The sequence below is a fragment of the Anolis sagrei genome, chromosome 1 (assembly GCF_037176765.1).
Source record: "Anolis sagrei isolate rAnoSag1 chromosome 1, rAnoSag1.mat, whole genome shotgun sequence".
NCBI lineage: Eukaryota > Metazoa > Chordata > Lepidosauria > Squamata > Dactyloidae > Anolis > Anolis sagrei.
Genome location: NC_090021.1, coordinates 281,890,829 through 281,915,056, shown reverse-complemented (window position 1 = coordinate 281,915,056; position 24,228 = coordinate 281,890,829). Strand labels below are relative to the sequence as shown.

The 24,228-nt window shown below is 41.0% G+C and overlaps 1 protein-coding gene across 2 annotated transcripts; it reads left to right on the top strand.

Annotated features, from left to right (window-relative positions):
- The first annotated feature begins 7,317 nt into the window (after positions 1-7,317).
- LOC132767453 (retinol dehydrogenase 12-like) lies at positions 7,318-24,090 on the top strand. Of its 2 annotated transcripts, XM_060762474.2 has the most exons (7): positions 7,318-7,425; positions 8,684-8,802; positions 11,906-12,061; positions 16,632-16,736; positions 17,474-17,683; positions 20,927-21,116; positions 21,759-24,090. In XM_060762474.2, the coding sequence occupies exons 1-7, from the start codon at positions 7,340-7,342 to the stop codon at positions 21,859-21,861; spliced, it is 969 nt and encodes a 322-aa protein (XP_060618457.2). In that variant the 5' UTR covers positions 7,318-7,339; the 3' UTR covers positions 21,862-24,090. The 2 variants fall into 2 exon arrangements, with proteins under 2 accessions (XP_060618457.2, XP_060618468.2); XM_060762485.2 differs by lacking the exon at positions 16,632-16,736.
- The last annotated feature ends 138 nt before the right edge of the window (positions 24,091-24,228 follow it).

Here is a 24,228-nt window from a genome sequence, read left to right as displayed (position 1 = left end):
TAAATGACCTTGGAAGACTTATCTTGAAAGAAATTGATGAGCTACAGTAAGCACGTGCAAATCCTGTGTTGATCACTGCATATGTATTTGGTTGTACTGTCTTTTTAAAAAGAGTAAAGCATACTGCTGAAAGTCCCAGAGGTATTAGTATCTACGCATGAAGAAATTCTGTATGAAAACTTTGAGTTGTGTACAGCCTCTCTTTCTCTCTCTGAAAGAACAGCCATTTGAATTCAGTTGTTCTGGACAGTACTATAATTTTTTCTCTGGAAGAATCATATTCTGGCATAATGAATGGCTCACAGCAGGCAAAAGGTTCCTTGATCAGCACAGATGCCTCCATTCTCTGCAACCCCCCCCCCCCCCAAAAAACAAACAAACACCCATGATAAAAACAAAGGGTAGAAAATCAGTGTGTTCCAAGTTAGATGATAACTCTGTTCTCTTCATTCATTTTCACTGATGAGAATGGTCACGGGTGTTGGAGTTCAACCCCACACTGCCCAAGTCTCTAGTCCTGAATGAGGACAAGTTAGTTAGGTAAGGATCGGCTGAGGGATTCCCTTCTCCCATATCTCCTGGAGGACAATTGGAATGTGTCTTTTTCTCCTCTCCTCTCTGTTTCTGCTTGCATTCTAATTGGTTGTGTACAATTGATACTTTTCTACTACTTCAGCTTTTTATATCTTGGTAAGTGCTGTGTTTTGAGAGATCTCTCTCTGCTTGTGTGCCAGAGAGATGTAGTGGTTGATGATTTTTCCATCTCTTTGAAACTTGTTGGGTTGTTGTAGGTTTTTTGGGCTATATGGCCATGTTCTAGAAGCATTCTCTCCTGACGTTTCCCCTGCATCTATGGCAAGCATCCTCAGAGGTTGTGAGGTTTAGAAGACATGGGTGTTAGAGTAGATCATTAAGAAATGTATAGCATAATTATTATTATGCTAACCAACATGCACAACATGCATAATGCAAGCTGTTATTTGTTGCCCTTTATCTCTTGTCCCCATGTGGCCATTGTAGGCTGATGACTCTAACACTATCACCTTTCTTATCCTGTGTGATTTTTGACATCTTTGCCTGATGAAAAAGCCAGTGGAGCTTAAAAAGCTTGCATGTTGTGGCTAAAACTATTAAGCAAATATAACCTTTTACAGAAGAGCCAAAAAACCCTTTAGAGCAGAATCTCTTCTTGTAGTATACAATCAAATATAATTATGCTAGGCAATGGTTTCAGTTGTTAGACTGAATAACCAGCAATCTCCAATCAAAATAATAAATTTGTGAACTCAGTGGAGAGTTCCTCGGGTAGCGGGGAGCTTGGAGTTCCATTTATTGCTTTTGCCTATGTCCAGAAATATGAAGAAGCCCAGGAGCAGCTACCAGCACCCAGGATATTTCTTTTGAAACATTATTTCCCTTTTTTATTAGTTCCATTGTTACCTAACCCTTAAATGAGTGTGCACCTTGGTGTGTTATCCTCTATTTCTGCTTCCTTGTGTATCTTTCTGCTTCTTGAGTCCTTCTCTCTAGCTTTCACTCTCTGCAACTGGCCCGGTGGCCATATGGCCCTCATAGACTCTGCAGCCCTCTGAGTGGGGCTCTCTTTCCTCTTTTCCCTGTATTAACCTCACCTTTACCACAATGAACCCTGTGACAATCCCCAGTGGGTGCCCCAGCCTCCATTCGCTGGGTCCCCCTCGGTATCCACAGGTCTCCTTGTGTATGTGCCCCAGCTTCTCCTTTGGTATCCACGGGCCCTTATGCATGTATTTAACATGTTATAATTTGTATCTTGATATATAAAATCCTTTTGGAGGAGTAAGCCACCGATCAAGACCTTTTCGTTACCTTTCATCAGCACCGTGAGGGCCATGTGGCCTAGGTGGCCACCGGGCCAGCTGCAGAGGACAAAAGTGGGAGTAAAAGACTCAGGCAATGAAAAGAGATACAAAGAAGTAAAAATAGAGGATAATGTGCTAGGGTGCACATTTATTTAGGGTTAGGTAACTAATGAAAAGGGAAAGAATATTTTTAAAGGAACATCCTGGGAACTGGGAGCTGCTGCTGTAGAAAGGGGCCTAAAAGTGCTTAGGTAAGGTAATCCCCTGACATTAAGTCCAGTCATGTCTGACTCTGGGGTGTGGTGCTCATCTCCATTTCTAAGCTGAAGAGCCAGCATTGTCCGTAGACACCTCCAAGGTCATGTGGCCGGCATGACTGCATGGAGCGCCGTTACCTTCCCACCGGAGTGGTACCTATTGATCTACTCACATTTGCATGTTTCGAACTGCTAGGTTGGCAGAAGCTAGGGCTGACAGTGGAAGCTCACGCCGCTCCCCGGAATCGAACCTGCGACCTTTCGATCAACAAGCTCAGCAGCTCAGTGCTTTAACCCACTGCGCCACCGGGGGCTCCTAAAAGTGCTTAAGGTGAAGTAAATGTTTTCCCCTGACATTAAATCCAGTCATGTCTGACTCGAGGGGTTGGTACTCATCTCCATATCTAAGCTGAAGAGCCGGCATTGTCCATAGACACCTCCAAGGTCATGTGGCCAGCATGACTGTATAGAGTGCTATTACCTTCCCGCTGAAGCGGTACCTATTCATCTATTCACATTTGCATATTTTCAAACTGCTAGATTGGCAGAAGCTAGGGCTAACAGTAGGAGCTCACCCTGCTCCCCGGATTTGAATCGGTGACCTTTCAGTCATCAAGTTCAGTGGTTTAACCCACTGTACCACCGGGGTCTTAAGCCCTCCATATTTCCAGACATTCATGAAGCCAATCAATGGAACTCCAGTCTCCCTACAGAACACTCTGTTGTGGTGCCGAGTTTATCAATTTAATAAGCATCCCCTGGACAACTTCCTTGCAGATGGCCACTGTTTTCAAACCAGAAGCAACTTGCAGGTTCCCAAGTTGTTCCTGACATGAAAAAAATGTTATCAGTAAAGTCTGGAATTACAGAAATATATGGAAGGACATTATACGCTATCCCTGGTTTATTCTTGTCAAAGAACGTTTGGTGTGGGTGCTGGTGGCTTCCATGGTGGGAAGAGGGCAGTAAATCCACTCCGGATTTCAGTCTGAATTTTAAAGCACCTATCCGTGGTCCTGAATCCTCTCCTCAAAACCTAAGTACAGTCCATAAGGTAGCTTCTTGAAAATTTAGACTAAAATCCAGATCATATCCACTGTCTTACTGCTATGTGAGTCCCCTTTCCTTTTCTTCAGCTGTTGATCTTTTCCTGGTTTTCTAGTATTATTTTGCAATATCTGTGGTCACTTTATTTCATCTTTTACTGATGTGTTCTTTGAAGCTGTCTTGAGTAACACAAACTGAGATAAAAACACAAAAGTTTAAATAAGTAAAACACAAAACACAAAACAAATCAAATTTTAATGTGTATAATGATAGTGCTATCTATTGGAGTGGAATAAAATGGTTGTGCCAGAAACAATTCCTGAATGGCATCAACACTGGAGAAAATGACTAGTTTGTCCTGTCAGTTAAAAAGAGGCAATCCAATGGAAATGCAGTGCAACCAAGGGAGGGTTCTGATGCTGTGCGATCAGGAAAGATCAAAGAAAGAGTGGTGCAACAAATCCTTCTCAGCAATTGCCAATTTTGCAGAATGGAAAAATGCAGCGTGAATCTGATCTTGGAAAACAAGAGTGGTGCAACCAATCGATAGAGTGATAAAGTCACCTAATACATTTGTTGCACCAGTGCAATGATGCAACAAATCTATTGTGTGATAAAGTTCTAGATTAGTCTATAAAGTAGTTATAACAAGTAAGCGCTATCCTTTAGAAACTTATTTATTTCAAAGTATAAATTTATTTTGCAGTCTTAAGAAATTCTGTTAGTTATTTTCTTTCTTGAATTGTGGAAAGGGTTGAGGGAAGATGTATTTTTTGACATTTCATTCTGTCTTGACTTTAAAAACTGGGGAGTGAAGAACAATGTTGCATTAATATGGAGTGCCAGGATTACTGTATATACTCATGTATAGGACCTCTTCTACACTGCCAAATAAAATCCAGATTATCTGCTTTGAACAGGATTATATGCCAGTGTAGACTCATACAATCAAGCTCAAAGCAGATGTGGATTTTCTGTTTTGATAATCTGGATTATATGGCAGTGAAGAAGGGGCCTATATTGACCTCCTGTTTAAGTCAAAGGCAATTTTTTGAGATCAGGATGATGTATTTTTATATGACCTGTGGCTACATCAAGAGGTCATTCCACAATGAGAGAAACTCATTAATGCTGACTCAAAACCTCATTAGCTGGGGAACTTTAGCATCCTAGGATGCTTTTACCCTGTCTTCTGGACTGAGTTCCATGGCAACCATCACATGACGTTATGTGACTTCTGGTGAGGCCCAATCCCCAACCGGGGTGAAAGCATTGCCATACACTTTTACCCCAATACAGGAGGCTTCCCATGTTGTGGTGGCTACAATGGAGTCAGTACAGGAATCATTCCAGGAGTTGCGTGTGACGCCTGTAGACAGTACACATTTCATGGGCATATCGCAGAGTTGGGAGGACAATGGCTTTATAAACAAGCATATTGGTCTCCTTACAGATGTTCCACTTTTCAAACACTCTCTGCTTCATTTGTTAAAATGCTGCACTCGCAGAGCTCAGGCAGTGTTATATTTCAGTGTCAATGTTGACTTTTGTGGAGAGGTGGCTCCCAAGGTAGCAGAAATGGTCAACATTTTCTAATGTTACACCATTAAGCTGTATTTCTGGCATTGCAGACAGATTGGCTGGTGCCTGCTGGAAGGTTTTCTCGATATTCAGTGAGAGCCAAGCTTCTTGTATGCTTCTGCAAAGGTGTTAAGAGTAGTTTGTAGGTCTTCTTCTGAATGTGCACAGACTACATTGCCATCAGCATATTGGAGTTCTATAATAAATGTTGTGACTTTGGTTTTAGCTTTCAGTCTGCTGAAGTTAAATAGCTTGCCATCTGTCCGATACATGATTTCCACTGTGGTGGGAAGCTTCCCGTCAACAAGATGAAGTATCATAGTGAGAAAGATGGAAAATAAAGTTGGGGCAATAACACATCCCTTTTTGACACCTGATTCCATCTTAAATGGATCACTTTGGACGCCATTGCTGGCCAAGACTGTTGCCATCATATCATTGTGGAGGAGCCGCAGAATGTTCACAAATTGGTCAGGACACCCAATTTTTTGGAGGATGGTTCAGAGAGCGCTGCGATTCACTGTGTTGAATGCCTTTGCAAGGTCAATGAATTGTGGTTGATTTTGTTCCCTGCATTTTTCTTGGAGTTGTTGTGCAGTAAAGATCATGTCCACTATTCCTCTGGAGGGGAGGATGACTTCTGAGACAGGTAGAAGGCAGTTTGCAAGGATTCTTGCAAGGATTTTCCCAGCAGAGGTTAGAAGGGAGATACCTTGATAGTTTCCACAGTCTTTTATTTCCCCTTTTTTGAAAAGGGTGGTTATGGTGACATCCTTGAAGTCTGCTAGGTTCTTTTGGTCACCCACACTTTTTCAATTAGCTGGTGGAGTTATTGTGTCAGCTCAGGTCCTCCGTCTTTAAAAATTACAGCAGGGATCCCATCAGGTCCACTGGCTTTGTTATTCTTTTGTTGGCTGATGGCATTGCTGACTTCTTCCAAACTAGCCAGTACTGCAAGCTCATCCCTGGTTTGTTGTGGGATTTGTGAGAGAACCTCTTCGGCCACATTGGAGCTCTTATTCGGGAGGCTTTGGTAATGCTCTTTCCGGCATAGTGCAATTGATTTTTGGTCCTTCAGAAGTTTGGTTCCATCTGATGAGTGTAGAGGGTGTATGCCATGGTTCCTTTGTGGCTTTAAAAAATCCCTGAGCATCGTGGGTATCTGCAAAGTGTTGTATTTCTTCAGCCTTCTTTGTCCACCAGATGTTCTTGCATTCTCTGGCCCTTCTTTAGACTTCAGATTTTGCACTAGCATAGATCTTTTTCTTAACAGCACAATTGGTGTCTCTCTGCCATGTTTGGAAGGCTTTCCTTTTCTTGTCAATTAACTATTGGATCCAGCTCATAGAAGGCTGGGTGACTTGAAAGGCGCTGAACAGACTGCACTCTGGTGCCACTAGATGCAAAGCTAATCTTAAGAAATGGGGCCACAAAGCGGAGTCCAAAACCTGCATGTGTGGAGAAGAGCAAGCCACAGACCACCTACTGCAAAGCAGTCTGAGCCTTGCTACATACACAATGGAGGACCTTCTCACAGTGACACCAGAGACACTCCAAGTGGCCAGCTTCTTCTGGTCAAAGGAAATTTAGTATAATGCCAAGTTTTTATATTTGTTTGTGTTTTTAAATACATTATAACTGTGCCCTTGATTCACTTCTGACATGATAAACAAATAAGCAGATCAATAGCTGTGTTGCAAAATATGTAAATGTTATGTAATGGTGAACTAAGGCTGGATGTACACTGCCCTATATCCCAGGATTTGATTCCAGATTATCTGCTTTCAACTGGATTATATGGCACTGTAGAATAGCATCATACAGTTCAAAGACAATAATCTGGATTTTATATGGCAGTGTAGATGTGGTCTGAGTCTCCACTGCCACATAATCTGGGACCAGGCCTAAATTGATGAGCATTGGACTGTATTTTGTAAGATGTCATATGCTTTTCATTAACTGAAAGAAATTGGAAATGCTGGAGTGCTACAAAAAAAAAAGTATTGCCTAGAAATGTCTGTAGCAGATCAGCCAACGCTCTCAACAAAAGAAATGAGTTCTAATGCATCAATATTGTGCCGTGACCCAATTTATACTACATGTACATTGTATCTAGTACATGTATGCTAGGAATGCTGTTTAACAAAGACATATCCTAATCTAGATACATTATCTCTTACCAGATCCAGAAGCAACCAGCATCTGGTAAGAGATAATGTATCTAGATTAGGATATGTCTTTATTAAACAGCATTCCTAGCATATATAGTATTGATGAAAGCCAGTGTGCATAGACACACCCTGTGAGTCAATGTATAACATGAATATATACAACTTTGCAAAGCCGCGTGTTCAGAGATAACAAGGGAGGGGGCCCTGCCACGCCTCCCTGCTCCCATTGCGGAATAAAGGCCGCGTTCGCTCTTTACCGGAATTCTGAGTTGGGCACTCCTGGCCTCCCTCTTTGGCGTCCTGGGCCAAAGAGGGAGGCTGGGCCAATCCGGTGCGTCGGCGCTCTCCCTCCCCTGCCTAGTCCCGGCCCCTTCCCATAGCCCCGCCCCCAAAGCATGTTCCAAAAGGGTCCTCCGGGCGTAGGCGCGCGGCAGGAGCCGAGATGCAGGACTACCTGGGCTGCGCGCTCGCGCTGGGCCTCGCGCTCGCCCTCCCGCTGCTGGTGCTCCTGGCCGCGCCTCGCTTCAGGTCGGTAGCGGGACCCGTCGCTCTTTCCATCCTCCACGCGGGGTTTTTAATAGGGTGACACTCTAGGTGCATCCACCTTTTGGAATTAATGCAGTCTAACATCACTTTTGCTGCCATGGCTCAGTGCTGTGGAGTCCTGCTGGGGTCTCACCAAACTGCAGCCGCCAGGATTCCATGGCATTGAGCCATGACAGTTAAAGTGGAGTCAGACTGCAACAATTCTGTAGTGTAGGTGTGCACCTTAGGTCTTTCTGGAGATCCTGGTTTGAATTCAGGCCCCTTCTACACTGTCCTTGTATTCCAGGATCTGATCCCAGGTTATCTGCTTTGAACTGGATTATATGAGTCTTCATTGCCATATAATCTGGGATGAGCAAATAATCTGAGATCAATGTATTGTCAAAGTCTTTCATGGCCAGAATCACTGGGTTGTTGTAAGTTATCCGGGCTGTATGGCCATCTAACCTATTGGACCTATGGAACGCGAAACACTGACCATGAGATTGCTTACTGTTGTGCTATGGTGCTATATATATACTGATGTTTTTAATCTGTTAATTATTAATTATTGTTTTTATATTTGTATGTATTTGTTTAAGGGCATCGAATTGTGCCCTCTGTGTAAGCCGCCCTGAGTCCCCCCTCGGGGGTGAGAAGGGCGGGGTATAAGTAACAGAAATAAATAAATAAATAAATAAATGTTCCAGAAGCTTTCTCTCCAGATGTTTCACCTGCATCTATGGCAGGCATCCTCAGGGATCAGTTCCTGGGATATAAGGACAGTGTAGAAGGAGCCCCAGGGCCCTTCCAGACAGGTCGTATATCCCAGGATCTAATCCCAGGTTTTCTGCTTTAAACTGGATTATATGAGTCTGCACTGCAAATTCTACAAAGAAGGGTTCGATAGAAGATGCAAGGGGCCCCTGAGGATCCATTGGGGAAATCTTCTAGCACACTTTTCTATTGCAAGAGCCAATCTGAAATATAAACTGAGAATCCCTTGTCTGCTTGGGACCAGATTTTTTTTGGATTTTGGAAGACCTGGATTTTGAGAGAGAGACAGATACACACACACACACACATCAAAGTTTGTTTATATTGAACTATCAGAAAGCAAAAGTGTGATTAACTCAGACTCTTTTGTAGATTTCAATTTTGTGGATTTCAATTTTTGGGCAATTTTGGAAAATATGTGCCCAATATATGCTTTACTTAAGAATCTGCAAACATGATGTATTGGTGCATCTTTCTTCAATAGGAAGTATATTGCAGGAGGCAAATGTACGTCTACAGCAAAGCTGAATGGGAAGGTTGTAGTGATCACAGGCGCCAACACAGGCATCGGGAAGGAGACTGCCAAAGACCTTGCAGGAAGAGGCAAGTTGTTCATCCCCACCCTTCAGAGGTTATTCCCTGTAACAAAGGTTAATCAAGACATACCCCCCAAAAAATGTAAATAAAGCTGTTGCCCTCGCTAACTTTTTTTCAAGGGACCATTTTTGCTTTTATTGAACAGTCAAATAATGTATTATGATCAAATTTCAATATTATCCTTTATCAGTCTATCTATCTATCTATCTATCTATCTATCTATCAAAGTTATCTTTCTGGAAACTCCAACACCATCCTATATTTACTTAAGACAGGGTTGAATAAAGTGTTAACTTGGGTCTCAATTTTGGAAAAAGGGTGTCTTGTAACTGGTGGTGAGGAATCTTCCTTAGAAGCCATCAGGAGGAGCAGTTCACTGTCTCATAATGTAGGGTCCTATACATTTGGCCTTACACAGGCCCCTATTTTATAAATCTGAAGTGACTTTCTGGCCCCTTCTGGATTTTCTCATATTTATGGCAGTTCAGGAAAACCACTGGAATTTCCGAAAGCAGAAAGTTGGTTTTCTCCCTTGTCTACTTTTAATGGATGGCATGATTTTAATATGTAATGTAATGTCTTTAAATGTTGAATATGTGTATAATTTTAATCTAATGTAATTTTTTGGAATTCTATGTGTTTTAAGGCATTGAATAATTGCCTCTATGTAAGCTGCCTTGAGTCTTGGGGTATAGAAAGGTAGGGTATACATAGAGTAAATAAATCTTCCTTCAAACTAGGTACGCTGGAAGTCTGCACCCATGGCATTTCTTTCTGTCCCACTGTTTCTTTGTGCTTGGAAACAGATGTTTTGCCCTGTTTTCCACTGGCTCAGCAATTGTCAGTTTTGCAGAATGGAACAATGCAGTGTCAATCACATCTTGGACAACAGCTTTTATCATTCTGGCATCTTTTGGTCTAACAAAGGAACATTTTTGGTAGATAAGACAAGTCTCTCTCCATCAGCTTCACTTCCCCCAGCCTATTTACATGATTGTGGCTGTCATTTTGCAAAGAAAAGATTCAGAATCTCATATAATAATAGAAAATGTATTCTCGGTGTGTGAATCCTTACGTTGACAAAGGTTGTACCATGGCCAACAGTGATATGGGATGTGAACCTGCTCAGTAGCCATGCCATGGGAACATTCAGGAGGAGAAGAAAAACGGTCAGGATTTGTAATGAGAACAGAGTATGTTATCATATCTAGGTTCGATATGCAGAGTAAGAATGATAATGCAAATTTCAGAGGATGATGAGACTAGAGTTTCATGATGCAACCATGGTGCAATGTTGAGATACCATGTATGGTACAATTCAATGAAGGATTAGTCATATCTAAGACAAAAGTGGGACAACTAGCATAATGACTGTAAGTGTTTATGCTGGTATTGTTGCTTATCATTATAGAAAAAGAAAAAGAGAAATCTGTCAGAATTTTTACATCATATCATTTCTTAAGTGATAATAAGCAAGTGTAAGGATCAGGGCCAACAAGCATTAAGAGTCAAACCACCTGGCCAGCATTGAGTAATCTGCAGCCAGGGTGGAGTAGCTGGAAGTGTACTAAAGAAGCACAAGCTTCCATGGTGATAAGAGAATAGAGTTGTTGTGTGTTATAAAAGGTGCAAGGAGATTGAAGGTCTGGTGAAGAAATCCAGAGGGTCTTTTGCAAAGAAGGAATGAACTAATGTTGGGATACCATGGGTAATACAATTCAATGAGTGATTGGTCATATCTAAGATAAAAGTGGTACAGCTAGTATAATGACTGTAAGTCTTTATGCTGGTGTTGTTGATGATCATTACGGACAGAAATCTACATGGAAGAAATGCTGTGAAAATTGCTGAGAGGAGGAGAAAGTGAGAGGACTTGGTTTTGTACAGAACTTTGTGTGTATACTGCTTAAACAGTAAGAGAAAAGCCTTCCTGATTGTGGAAAGAAATCCCTCCTATCATTGCCCGTGTTCGCTGTTCTAATCAAGTACCATCAGATTACTAGGATACTTAGAAAACTTTATTCACTCATAGACTGAGTATGATATATTTTTCTAACAAAAACTTGGGATGCTATTTGTCTCAAGCTCCTGAACCGCAGAACTCAATCCTGCAACATTTTGTTGCAAATCGTGCTTATCAATACTTCATGAAATTATATTACAGTATAAAAGGAAGGTGGATAATGTATGGTCCTACAAGTGTTGTCGGAGTACAATCTCCAACAATCTTAACCATGGATAAGAATATTGAGAGCTGCAGATCATCATGTGCTGAGCCATAAATTTTCTGTCCTCCATTTCAAGTTGGAACATGTGCTATGAGCTCTTCTAAGTTAGGTTGCCATGTGGCTGCTTGTATTTAGAACAGTCTAGAAGGCAGTAAAAACTGTTAGGGAAGGCTACCCTAAAATATAGCAGAGCATCCAAAAATAAACAGGATACAAAAAGTTGAGCATCAGCTCATTAACGAGCAGACCGTGAAGTGCTGTTGGTTGTGGCTGTAAAGAATTTAGAGCTTAGGCAGGCAAAGATGCACAGTCCAACCTTAAACAAAAGCAAAAGGTTTATTTACACTAATAAAGAACTAACTACATCTCTTAATAGTAAAGAACTGGCTCTGGGCTACTTTACCACCCATCTCTTCTAAGGTTTTAAGAGAGGGAAAAATCATCCAAGCACTACATCTCTCTGACACCCCCCCTCCCCCAAGCACGCAGCACATACTCAGTTGTAAGAAACAGAAGTCAGATTTTTAAAAAGCCTTGCAGTAGAAAAGTATGCATTCTGCACAACCAATCAGAATGAGAGCAAAAACAGAGAGGAGAGAAAAAATAGATACATTCCAAATGTAATCAGGAGACATGAGGGAAGGGAAACCCTTAGACTATTCTAAGATAACTAAACTGTTCCTCATTGAGGACTTGAAACTTGGGCAGTGTGAAGTTGAATTCCAACAAAAAGTGCCGTCTATTTGAAGGGTTTCCCATTAGCCCAATAGGGAGCCTGAAGTTGCCCATCTAAATTAGGTTTTTTAGGATATGTAACTGACCAATCTATCTCTGAACTACCTCATACTCATTTAATTTTTCTCTATGTTGCCCTATTATAGGTGCTAGAGTCATTCTTGCTTGCAGGGATATGGTAAAAGCAGAGGCTGCAGCCAATGAGATCCGGACCAAGACAGGGAACCAGCAAGTTATTGCAAGAAAATTAGATTTGGCAGATACCAAATCCATCCAAGAATTTGCTAAGAATTTTCTGGAAGGTATGTCAGAGATGCACTCTTATCTTGATCCTTTGGATGTCTGTTTCTATCTGAGAAATCGACTGAAGATAAAGCTAAATAAGAATATGATCAATTGTAGAGGCAATTTCTTGTTTGAACTTACATTGTATTTTAAACCAATGTGACGAAATTAAACATGGTGACTAAATTCCCTTCAGACAATGTGTAACGTGTAGATGAAAGTTGTGGTTAGACTTGGATTTCATCTCCAAGATATTTCAGATACATTTATTCAGTATTATATTTATTTAACCAGAGACAAACATCTTATAGGACTGGTAAACTTCTCTTTTTAATGTCTTCAGTAAATCTGTTTTTCGTGATGTGGCATTTATGATCAATCTATGAACTAGTTGTAAGTATTAATCACCTTTTTGGATAGGTTAATATCAAAAGTGATATTCTTTTGAACAGCAAAAATTCATAACTAAATGTTTATACATTTTCTTATCTGGAGCTACTATTTCTGACTTCAAAAACACACATTCAAATGAACTCAGTAATAGTGACAATACAAAGCAATTTGTGTATACTTCATGTGAAAACAGATTGAAGCTAAGTTAATAGAAGGTGTGACAGTCAAATTACTAATTAATGGTAAAAGGTCAGCATGAATCTGATGTCTCACTTAAAAAACTCCACAGAACTCTTACTGGTGGTCCTATAATTATAAATTACACTGTGTGGCATGATTTTTGTTGCTATGTTATAAATGTTATTTCCTAATTGGTTCTATCATAAAATCATGAAAAAAGTTTATTAAAGGCAAAAAGTTTGTTTTTATGGGACACCCTGCAGCACATTTTGATACAGTTTTTCAATTAATAACTCAAAGAGACTCAACCATTTCAACATAGTTTGTGGCAGTCACAAAAACAAAGTTTCTGGAGTATTACAATGACTTTCAAAATAAGTCGTGCACAATTAAACAGGAAAGAACACTTTCAAACCACAAACTGATTTTTTTTTCAAATTTTCTTACATAGTGTTACCCATAGCACTAATTGAAACAGAGAAACATGGTTTATTTCTCCCCATATTTTATCTTCTCTCATTTGCAATTCTGAGACCTCTTGCATCTAATAAAAGGAATAATAGTTTCATCTTTTTAGCAGGTGAAGAATAAGTTGAACTTTAGATAACTATTCAAATCCTGCAAGTGTCAAGATTGACAGCCGTGTCTTGACCAATGCTTCTTAAGCTTTTTGAGAAAGAGAGAGAGAAAAGAGCTGCAGATGCACAAAAAAGAAAGGAGGTTGACCCCAACATATCATTTTGGCAACCCCGTTTGGGGTTCTGACTAATACTTTTAAAAGCTTTGGTCTAGACCAGCGACAATAGACCTGAAAAACAACGAACTTCAGAACTTCATTGCTGCCATGACAACCATGGGTCTGTCCCAAATGGTTTCTGGCCTCACCAAAAATATTGGACAGAGTTTAGACTTGGTCTTCTGTTTGGGACAGGATGATGATGACGGTATTGTGGAGGAGATGTCCACAGTTAAGTTGCCATGGACCGATCACTACCTGGTCAGGTTTAGACTCACTGGGGCTCTAAACTACCGCAGGGGTGGAGGACCTATTAGGAAGGTCTGCCCCAGGAGGCTTATGGATCCTGATGCATTTTTGGTGGCTCTTTGAGATTTTCCTGCCTCTTCAGTAGGTGATTCTATCAAAGCTCTGGCAGACCACTGGAATACGGAGGTGGGCAGGGCAGTTGACACAATTACTCCTGAGCATTTCCTTTCACAAAGCAGAACCAGGTCAGCTCCTTTGGTTCTTCAGGGAACTAGTGGCGATGAAGCAAGTGAAATGGAAAATAGAGCAGCGTTGGCACCAAACTCGCAGCAAATCTGACCAAGCACAGTCTAGAGCTTATTTAAGAGCCTATTCCGTGGCAATGGAGGTGGCAGAAAAAAAAAGTTTATTGCCCCCAACATTGCATTTGCCAAGAACCGCCCAAGAGCGCTGTTCCGAGCGGTCAGGGGACTTTTAAACCCCACTCAACCAGGAATCTCTGCCCAAATAGCAGTTTATTATGAGGAGTTTGCTAGGTTCTTCCTGATAAAGTCACTCAGATTGTTCTGATTTCGACACCAGTATTAATGCAGTCTCAGTGGATGTAACTGAGGCATCTGTTTATCCTTGTTTATTGGATTCCTTTCAACTTGTGCAGCCCAAGGATGTGGACAAGATCTTGGGAGAAATGAAGTCGACTGCTTGTTCTCTAGACCCTTGCTCATCCTGGCTTATACAATTGGTTGGGAGGGGATGATTGGCAGAGTGGGTGAAAGTGTTGGTGAATGCCTCCTTAACTCAAGGCATAATGCCAAGTATTTCCAAGGAGGCAGTAGTAAGACCCCTTTTGAAAAAAACTCGGCACTGGATCCCACTCAACTTAACTGCTCTAGGCTAGTATCAAATCTCTCCTTTCTGGTCAAGTTTCTAGAGAAGGTGGAGGTCTCACAACTCCGAAGGTTCTTCGATTAAGCGGATTATCTGGATCCATCTCAGTCTCGTTTCAGGCCTAGCTATGGGACAGAGACAGCATTGGTCACCTTGGTGAATGATCTACAAAGAAAGCTAGATAAGAGGAGTATGTCTTTACTAGTTCTCTTGGACCTCTCAGCAGCTTTTGATACCATCGACCACAGTATCCTACTGGGCCGTCTTTCCGGGATGGGGTTTGGGGGCACTGTTCTACAGTGGCTCTGGTCCCTCCTGCAGGGTCAGACCCAAATGATGGTTCTGGGAGACACCTGTTCAACTCTCTGACTGGTGGCCTGTGTTGTGGAATAACAGAATGTAGTCTAGACCAACAAAGACACAGTAAATTTGCACAGTTGCAAGAGGAAAAATAGAAACTTAACTCTTTTCAGCAGAGTCAAAACATAAACTTCTAATGTTGCATCAAAAATAAATTTTACAGTATAACAAATTTACATAGTCCTTGCAAGCATTACAAAATGCAAAGAGCATGGCTTCTTCTTCCAAAGGAGAGAGCAAACATGTATCCTAAAACACACACAGTTATACTCCACCGGGTGTGGTCCAAACTTACTTGCTGACCTAAATTTACAGTAAAAATAGTATCTACATGAGTGTCGTTACTTACCTACAGCAATTGCCCAATTACACTTCTGTATAATTCCTTTTGTTGAAAGGGCTCAGCATTTTCAATTTCATTTTCGAATCCTAAAATCATAGGTGATCAAACTCCTTTACAGTTTTCCATCTTAATTGTTATTAATATCTGCAGTATTTTCCCTTTGTGTGTTTTGTCTTCACGATTTGTAATCCTAGGAAATACTGTATTGGTGCAAGATTTTTTTATCTGAAATTGTTTTTTTAACTCATCAGCAAACTGTTTCACTTCTTTACCAATTTCAGCCATAAAACATAAATCATCAACATATACTAAAAGAACTTGATAATCACACTCAAAATTCCTTGCATATACACATGGGTCCACTCTATTTCTTACAAAACTATTTTTTTCCAAACTTTCATTAAGACAATCATACCATGCAAGGCCTGTTTGCTTTAAGCCATACAATGCTTTGTTCAATTTTTTAGAATAAAATTGACTCCTTACATTTAGACCCTGGTGGAGGCGTTATATAAATATCTTTATTTAAATCTGCATTGAGGTATGCTGTATTTATATCAAAACGATTAGTTTTTAAGTTTAAACATGCTGTCTGTTTTGTGAGCCACCCTGAGTCCCTTTTAGGGTGAGAAAAGCGAGATATACATGCAGTAAATAAATAAATGATAGTTCATATAGAAAGATAAATTTAAATATATCACAATTGCCATAGCAATTCATTTATATTAAGTCAGTTAGGAAATCAGTCAACTGTAATGGAGTAGAGTCAAAGTAGACTAAGTGTACTTTTTGTCTGTTTATACACCAAATTTCTCCAAGAATGGCGTTCAGGATGGATTCCAATTATAATCATCTAGGACTTTGACAAAACTCACTTTGGAATCCAATCTGGTATATACCACCCAAGTCTCATTACTTTTGGTCAGCTGTGAGGGATGACAGGAATAGTAGTTCATCAAACCTGGGTGGTCAATAGTTCTATAGCTCTGCTTTGGAGGAAAGAAGAGCTATAGATCCGGTGGCTATAGATAAGTGGTTCTTAACCTGTGAGCCATGGACCACCAGTGGGCTGTGAGAATGAAAATCTGGTCTCCTTCCTCTTTATTTATTTATTTTTATTTATTTATTTATTTGATTTTATTTCTGCTCCTTTCACGCCACCTGCCACTTCTTCCCTGTCGCTGACCATGGCATATATTCCATATTAGAAACTAGAGCTGATATGGTATATCCAATGCAATGTTATGAATCAGCACCCCAAACCAAATCTAAAGTTGACCAAAAACTGATTCGTAACCCTTTTGGTACTAATGTTGGAGAATGGTCCCTTGTCAACTGGTACCTGGTCAAAAAAAGGTCGGGAACCACTGCTATAAATAGAAGTGACATTTTCTTTTAGGCTTCCCCTTTTTAAATGTGCTTGTGTTGTTTCTTGCAGAAGAGAAAGAACTTCATATCCTCATTAACAATGCTGGAGTTTTCTGGGGGCCCTATTTCAAGACAGTGGAAGGCTTTGAAATGCAGTTTGCAGTCAATTACCTTGGTAAAGTTCAGAAAAATGTGTTGAGTGAATGGGAACCCAATTAAAATAAATTACTTCTGTCAGAAGGTCCTGGAAGAACTAGAAAATTCTGCATTTTTTTGAGATGTGGGTAGGCAAAACTGGTCTCGTTGGTATGGGGGTTATCTTCTAATCTGGGGTGCTTCTCCTCACTTGCTGCCATAGAATGACAAGAAGAAGTTACTGTGGACACTATTATGCCCAGAGTTAATCATGTGGAAGAATAGCTTAAAATAGGGATGTTCAGTGTGCTTGGTCCGCAAGCTCTTCTTCAAATGGGCCAGTTCAGCTAATGCAGAAGCTTAGTGGTTTGGAGTGTTGTGTGCTTTCTGGGCTGTATGGCTGTGTTCAGTGGTTAGGCTTTGATATAGTTATAGTGCTTAGTAGGATGAGTCCAATACTATATTGTGGGTTTCAATTCCTATGTCTTACTCCTTATTGTATACATCAGTTTACCTTAGTATTGTCAGGAACAAAAGGCTCACTTTGGGAACACACACAGTGATAATTGTGTCTGAGTCACTATACTTTTTAAAAAGAAATGTATACCCACCTTTGTTTTATAGCCCAAGATGGCTCTTCAACCCCATAAACATATCTCAGAAATCCTCACTTTTTCACTACTGCAATGTACAGATGTATTTGGGATGCAAGCCTGCTTTCTTCCAGAACTAAACAGTTTTACTGTATCTGAAGTCTTATAATTTCCCTCTTTGTAGGGCCCTTTCTTTTAACATTTCTACTGATTGAGTGTCTGAAGAAATCTGCACCATCTCGAATAATCAACATCTCCTCTTTGGTTCATTTTATGGGAAGGATTCGCTTAGAGGACCTCCAAGGCGAGAAGAGCTATCACCGGGGTCTGGCCTACTGCCACAGCAAGCTGGCGAGTATCCTTTTTACTCGGGAGCTGGCCAAAAATCTGCAAGGTGAGCTGGAAACCAACAGTGGTCACTTGTTCATTGTCTCTCAAAGAACAATAGTATACTTTGCAAAACATAGCCTTACATTGTGGAAAATGTATCTGAGAAGAAATAACTGTGTGGGGTTTAAAGTATGACATTTCCATTCTAGCTTCCATTGTTCTCCATTCCAAATAGACCTGCAAAACTTGACAGGAGCTAAGGTTGCCAGACTGTTTTCAAGACTGGGCTCCTGTTGATGTCATACTTAGCAAATCCTTAATTAGGAAGGCTTATCATAGAGGTCCTAAGGAGTTGGCCACACTCCTAAGGGCCCTTCACTATGTAGATCTGTAGCAAGTAATACAGCCTGTCTTGGATAGGAAATCACATTCACAAAACTACAGTGGTGTAGTTAACGTGAGTTCAACTGTCTTATATCAACATGTGAAACTTCCAGGGACCAAATGTACACGTTCAGGGACTTCTCATCATCACAGGCAATCTCTAATGGCCAACTATTATTGTCTTCCAAGTGCAGGGTCTCGGCAGTAGGTTCATCGGTGACTGTAGAGCACTATTATTGATCTACATGTCCTTTTGAAATGATGGCAATAATTTCCTCTTGTCCCATTTCTCCCTTTTGTCCTCCATTCCTCTTCAAATTTCACAGCACTGCTGGTAACAGCTGATCTTGAATTAGAACGCTCAAGGCACAGGGCTTCCCAGTTCTTGGTGTCTATACCACAGATTTAAAGTTAGCTTTAAGTGCATGTTTAAAGCACTTTTCTTGTCCACCAACATTCCATTTCCTGTTCCTGAGGTGAGAGTTGAGAAAGTGCTTTGGGAGACAGTGATCAGGCATTTGGACAAAGTGGCCAGTCCAGCAGAGTTGATGGTGGAGGATCATAGCTCCAATGCTGGTAGTCTTTGCTTCTTCCAGAACACTGACATTTGTCTGCCTTTTTTCCCAAGATATTTGTAGGATATTTTGGAGGCAACGCCAATGGAATTGTTCCAGAAGTTGGGTGTAACCTCTGGAGACGGTCCAAGTTTCGCAGGTGTATGACAGGGTTGAGAGGACAATAGCTTTATAAACAAGCAACTTGGTATTCCTATGGATGTCCCGAATGTAAAACATTCTCTGCTTCATTTGGAAAAATGCTGTACTCGCAGAGCTCAGACAGTGTTGTATTTAGTGTCAGTGTTGACTTTTGTGGAGAGATGGCTGCCAAGATAGCAGAAATTGTCAACATTTTCTAACATTACACCATTAAGCTGTATTTCTGGCATTGCAGAGGGATTGGCTGGTGCCTGCTAAAAGAGCACTTTGGTTTTCTCAGTGTTCAGTGATAGGCCAAGCTTTTGGTATGTTTCTGGAATTGTGTTTACAGTGGCTTGTAGGTCTTCTTCTGAATGATCATCACCATTATCATCATATTTATTTATATCCCACCACCATCTCCCAAAAGGGACTCGGGCATCTCACAAGATACTGCAGTGCAGTAGATAACATAAATGGTACAACCACTATCAACACATAAAATAAAATAACACCATTTAAAATGCACAACCATCTGTAGTTAAAACTAGCTGCTCTCAATATGCAAAGTGCCACAGTTTTTATCATCATATTGGAGTTGTGACCTTGATTTTGGCTTTCAATCTGCTGAGGTTAAATAGTTTTCCGTTTATTGATAGGTGATTTCCATGTTGGTGGTAAGCTTCCCTTCAACAAAGAGCAGTATCATAGTGATGAAAATAGAAAATAAGGTTGGGACATTTAATACATCCTTGTTTGACACTTGATTCCACCTTAAATGGGTCACTTTGGGAACCTTTGCTGTCCAAGACTGTTGTCATCATGGAGGAGCCACAGCATGTTTTTGAATTTGTCAGGGTACCCAACCCAAACTTCCAGGGATCAATTGTACACTTTCAGGGACTGCTGTAACTTAGACTAACAACAATAATCCATTTGTTATCTGCATTTCCCTGCGGCTTGAGGCGAGGTACAACATCATTAAAACAAGAGATAAAACACTATTATATACAAGATACACAGAGTTAAAATACATGTTAAAATCCACTCATGAAATGCAGATTAAAATTCACAACTTAAAACGGACTGGGTAGGCCTGCCAGAGGAGATGGGTCTTCAGTTTCATCTTAAATTCCAGCAGCTGATTTAGTTGTTGACTCTCCACTAGCAGGTCGTTCCACAGTCTGGGGGCAGCTGGTGAAAAGGCCCTCAAAATGATGGCTGTCAGTGGGGCTCTGGCAGGCTGGAATAGCCGTCCCCCTGAGGACTAAAGCATTTGTGGCAGATTATACAGGAGAAGGACCCAAACCATGTAGGGCTTTGAAGGTCAAAAACAACACCTTGTACTTTGACCATAAAGTAATTGCCAACCCATGGAATGACTTTAATATGGGAGTAATATGCTCATTCCTAGATGTTCTTGTAAGTAGTCTGGCTGCTGTGTTTTGAACTAATTGGAACTTCCGAATTTGGTGCAGAGGCTGCCCAATGTAAAGTGCATTGCAAAAGCCCAGCTTTGAGGTTAACAGCCTTACACTACCAACTTTAGGTCCTCCAAATTAAGGAAGGGGTTCATCAGCCGAAGCTGGTAGGAAGTACTCCTGACCGTTGCATCAATCTGGACTGACATTTGGAGAGACTGATCCAGGAGCACTCCCAAATGGTGGACACAGTCTTTCAGGGGAAGTGTAACCCCATCCAGAAGTAGTTGACACACCTCCAATTCTAGATTGAGACCCTTAACGGCAAACACCTCTTTCTTGTCTGGATTTAGTTTTAATTTGCTTTTTCTCATCCAGCCCATTACCTCTTCCAGGCATTCATTCACAGGAGACACACTATACTTAGCTTGAGGCTGTTTTTGAAGGCATGGAGAAATATATTTGGGTTTTATTAGCATACTAATAACACCTCACCCCATGCTTCTCCCAGTCATTTAATGTAAATATAAAAAAGCATTGGGAATAGAATGGCACCCTGTGGGATGCCATATAATAGCTCCTTTTTTGAGGAGCAGCTATCCCCAAGGGCCACCATCAGGAACCTGCCTGAGAGGTATGACCGGAGACACTGCAGTACAGTGCCCCCGATTCCCAACCCTCCAGGCATTCCAGAAGGATGCCATGGTTGATGGTATTGAAAGCTGCTGAGAGATTGGAAGAGCACCCATTTTGCTTTTGCCAGAATGAGTGTGTTTAATGTTTGCATGCATCATTCCTTTCCCACAGGTACCGGAGTTACAGCCAATGTTTTGCATCCAGGTGCTGTTGCCTCTGATCTGTGCCGTCACTCCACTATATTGGTCTTTTTGGGGAAGCTGCTGACCTTCTTTTTGAAGACACCTTGGGAAGGGGCTCAGACCAGTATCTACTGTGCAGTGGCAGAGGAGCTGGAGTCAGTGAGTGGGAAATATTTCAGGTAACTTGAGATTTAAGGACTGACTCTGGGTTCAAAGAGAAAAATCAGATTTCAAAAGGAAAAAGGATTATCATTCAAGTGCTACTTCAGTCAGTTCTTGCAGTCAACGGAAACCATAAGCATTTCAAAACAGAATTGCAGGAAGATAAAGGAGCGTATAGCCATTATTCTATAAACACTTTGGGATCAATGTGATGCTAAAGTTGGATTTCTCTTATATCATATGGCCTAGTTTGAAGTATGCTAATGCTATCTAAAGGGCCCCCTGGTGCACAGCAGATTAAACTGCTGAGCTGCTGAACTTGCTGACTGAAAGGTCAGTGGTTGGAATCCGGGGGTGGGGTGTGGGCAGGGTGAACTCTCACTGTTAGCCGCAGCTTCTGTCAACCTAGCAGTTTGAAAACATGCAAATGTGAGTAGATCAATATGTACCGCTACTGCAGGAAGGTAACAGTGCTCCATGCAGCCGTGCCGGCCACATGACCTTGTTGGTGTCTATGGACAACACTGGCTCTTTGGCTTAGAAATGGAGATGAGTACCACCTTCCAGAGTTGGACATGGCTAGACTTAATGGCAGGGGAAACCTTTACCTTTAATGCTATCTAAATTTTCTAATGCAAACTTTCCCCTTTCTGTCACAGTGACTGCAAGCCAGCCTATGTATGGCCTCAAGGACGTGATGATGAAACGGCAAGGAAGCTCTGGGATGTCAGCTGTGAACTGTTAGGCATTCAGTGGGACTGAATTGTGGATGGCCCTTACCTTTGGCACAGCTGAAGGCCAAATATCTCATGATCATTCAATACAAAGAAAAACAAAAACATTTAAGGATTTAGAGATTTAGGGTTGTTTCTGTCTGAGTTTGTGTACAAGATGTTTGTTTCTAACTGAAGAGTAGTGTCTTTTGCAGTTTAAGGCACAAAGTAAAAAAAAGTGTGTCTGGCCTTTCTTATCCAATGGGGATGTGTTCTCTTAGGACAGAACACAGATAAGTTTGAGTGCATGATATAAGCAGGGACACAGATCTTATTCAATCTCTTTTCTCACATCTAAAATTATGAGAATGTATCATATTGAGATACAAGCTGTAAATGGCCTTGGGGAACTTATCTTAACAGATAACTAAGAAATTTATGAGTTAGAGTAAACACTTTCAAATCCTGTGTAGATCACTGCATACGTATCTGGTCGCACTGTCTTTTTAAAAAGAGCAAAGCATACTGCTGAAAGTTCCCCAGGTATTAGTATCTACACGTGGAGAAATTATGTATGAAAAATTAGAGTTGTGTATGGTCTCTCTTTCTCTGTCTGCAAGAAGAGCCATTTGTATTCAGTTGTTCTGGACAGTACTATAATTGTTTCACTGGAAGAATCATATTATAGCATAACGAGTGGCTCACAGCATACAAAAGGTTCCTTGATCAGCACAAATGCCTCCAATCTCTGCAAAACCAGCCATGATAAAAACAAAGAGTCGAAAATCAGCCTGTTCCAAATTACATGATGACTCTGTTCTCTTAACTCATTTTCACTGATGATGAGGGTCATGGACACATACCAAAATTTTAAGCAATCGGTGTATAACTCTTAAAATAATCTTTCTTTCCATCATTCTATCTATTCGCCATTCTTCCTTCCTCTCTTCTTTCACAGGGAAACACTGCTGCAGGCGTCATCTTATGTTAAGTATTACTAAAGAGTTTTTATGCAAACACATTCTGATAGATCGCAGCATTTGAAGTTTAGACTGTATTAGATTGGTCAAGTTGAAGCTGTTTGCTGCTGAACCCTTGAATAGATGAGAAAAATATATTATTTAAAATAACACGTGGACATTACAGAGTTAGCAATACTCTCTAAACAAATAGCAAATGTTTTCTGTATTAACAATACAATCTGTGAAAGAACAATACCTTCACTGGCTAACCAACCTGAACAAAATGCATAATGCAAGCTGTTATTTATTGCCCTTTATCTCTTGTCCCTATGTGGCCAAGAAGGGATGCATTGAGGTCCCTCCAAGCCTCCTTAATTAACAAAAGAAGGAACATCATAGACAAAATGTAGGCTGATGACTCTTAACACTATCACCTTTCTTCTTCTTCTGTATGATTTTTTACATCTTTGCCTGATGAAAAAACCAGCGGAGCTTCAAAATCTTGCATGGTGAGGCTAAAGCAAGTATTTATAATTATTCTTATGTTCACTGTCATCCTGGTTACATGTTGCTGGCTGCGTCTTCCCTCCATAATGCCCAGATGTTGCCCCACTACCAGGGTCCCTGTCCCACACGAGCCAACTTCCCATTAAATACCCCTGGTGCAATTTCCCTCCTTGAATGGGATGGAAGAGCTCTCAGTGTGAGAGAATAGGCCTTAGAGTTATTAGGCCTCACAGTGTGAGGCAGGCCTCATTATGAGAAGGCCTCGTGTGTGAAGTTGACAAATCCCAACCTAAAGTCCCAAAGGGGAGAGTATGTTGTCCAAAAACCCAAACTGAAAGCGGGACTTGGATGGATGATCTTCCAGTACCCCCACCTGACACCAGAAACAGGAAACCTTGTGCGGGGCCTGGTTTTTCTTGTCAGAATTATTAAAAATTAACTAGGTATTGTAAATTACAAAGATGTGAGTCAAGCACTGAAACGGTGAAGGGAATGCAATGGCTTAGCAAAGCTGCAGTTCAACATAAGCAGGTGTGCCTGTTGGTTAGTAACGCTTCAGTCTGAGAGAACTCTCTGTGTGAGAGAATGCCACAGTGGGAGAAAAGGCCTCTGTGGAAGTAAGCCTCACTGTAGGAGAATAGGCCTTAGTGTTATTAAGGCTCACAGTGTGAGGTAGATCTTGTATGAGAAGGCCTCGTGTGTGAAGCTCCAGTGTGAAGGTAGAACTTTATTTGTGCTATGGAAACCTTGTTCTTGTAAATATTGCATATTATTTTACTACAAATAAAAGCCTCCTGTGGAAGATATAATATTTGTCTCTGTGTTTTTGTTCTTTTCATCACTTTGGGCTACTGGTGCTGGGTCACGCTGCTGCTGATAAGTTACTCTACAGTGCATTTATGAGGAGGGTCTTTTGTTAATAACCCCACTCGCCCAACATTTCTCCC

What these genes read in the sequence shown, in the direction of transcription:
- LOC132767453 (XM_060762474.2), top strand. Translation starts at nt 7,340, where the DNA reads ATGCAGGACTACCTGGGCTGCGCGCTCGCGCTGGGCCTCGCGCTCGCC. An exon ending in CTGGCCGCGCCTCGCTTCAG is followed by an intron (nt 7,426 to 8,683) that starts GTCGGTAGCGGG and finishes TTTCTTCAATAG; the next exon opens with GAAGTATATTGCAGGAGGCA. An exon ending in GTGAGTGGGAAATATTTCAG is followed by an intron (nt 21,117 to 21,758) that starts GTAACTTGAGAT and finishes TTTCTGTCACAG; the next exon opens with TGACTGCAAGCCAGCCTATG.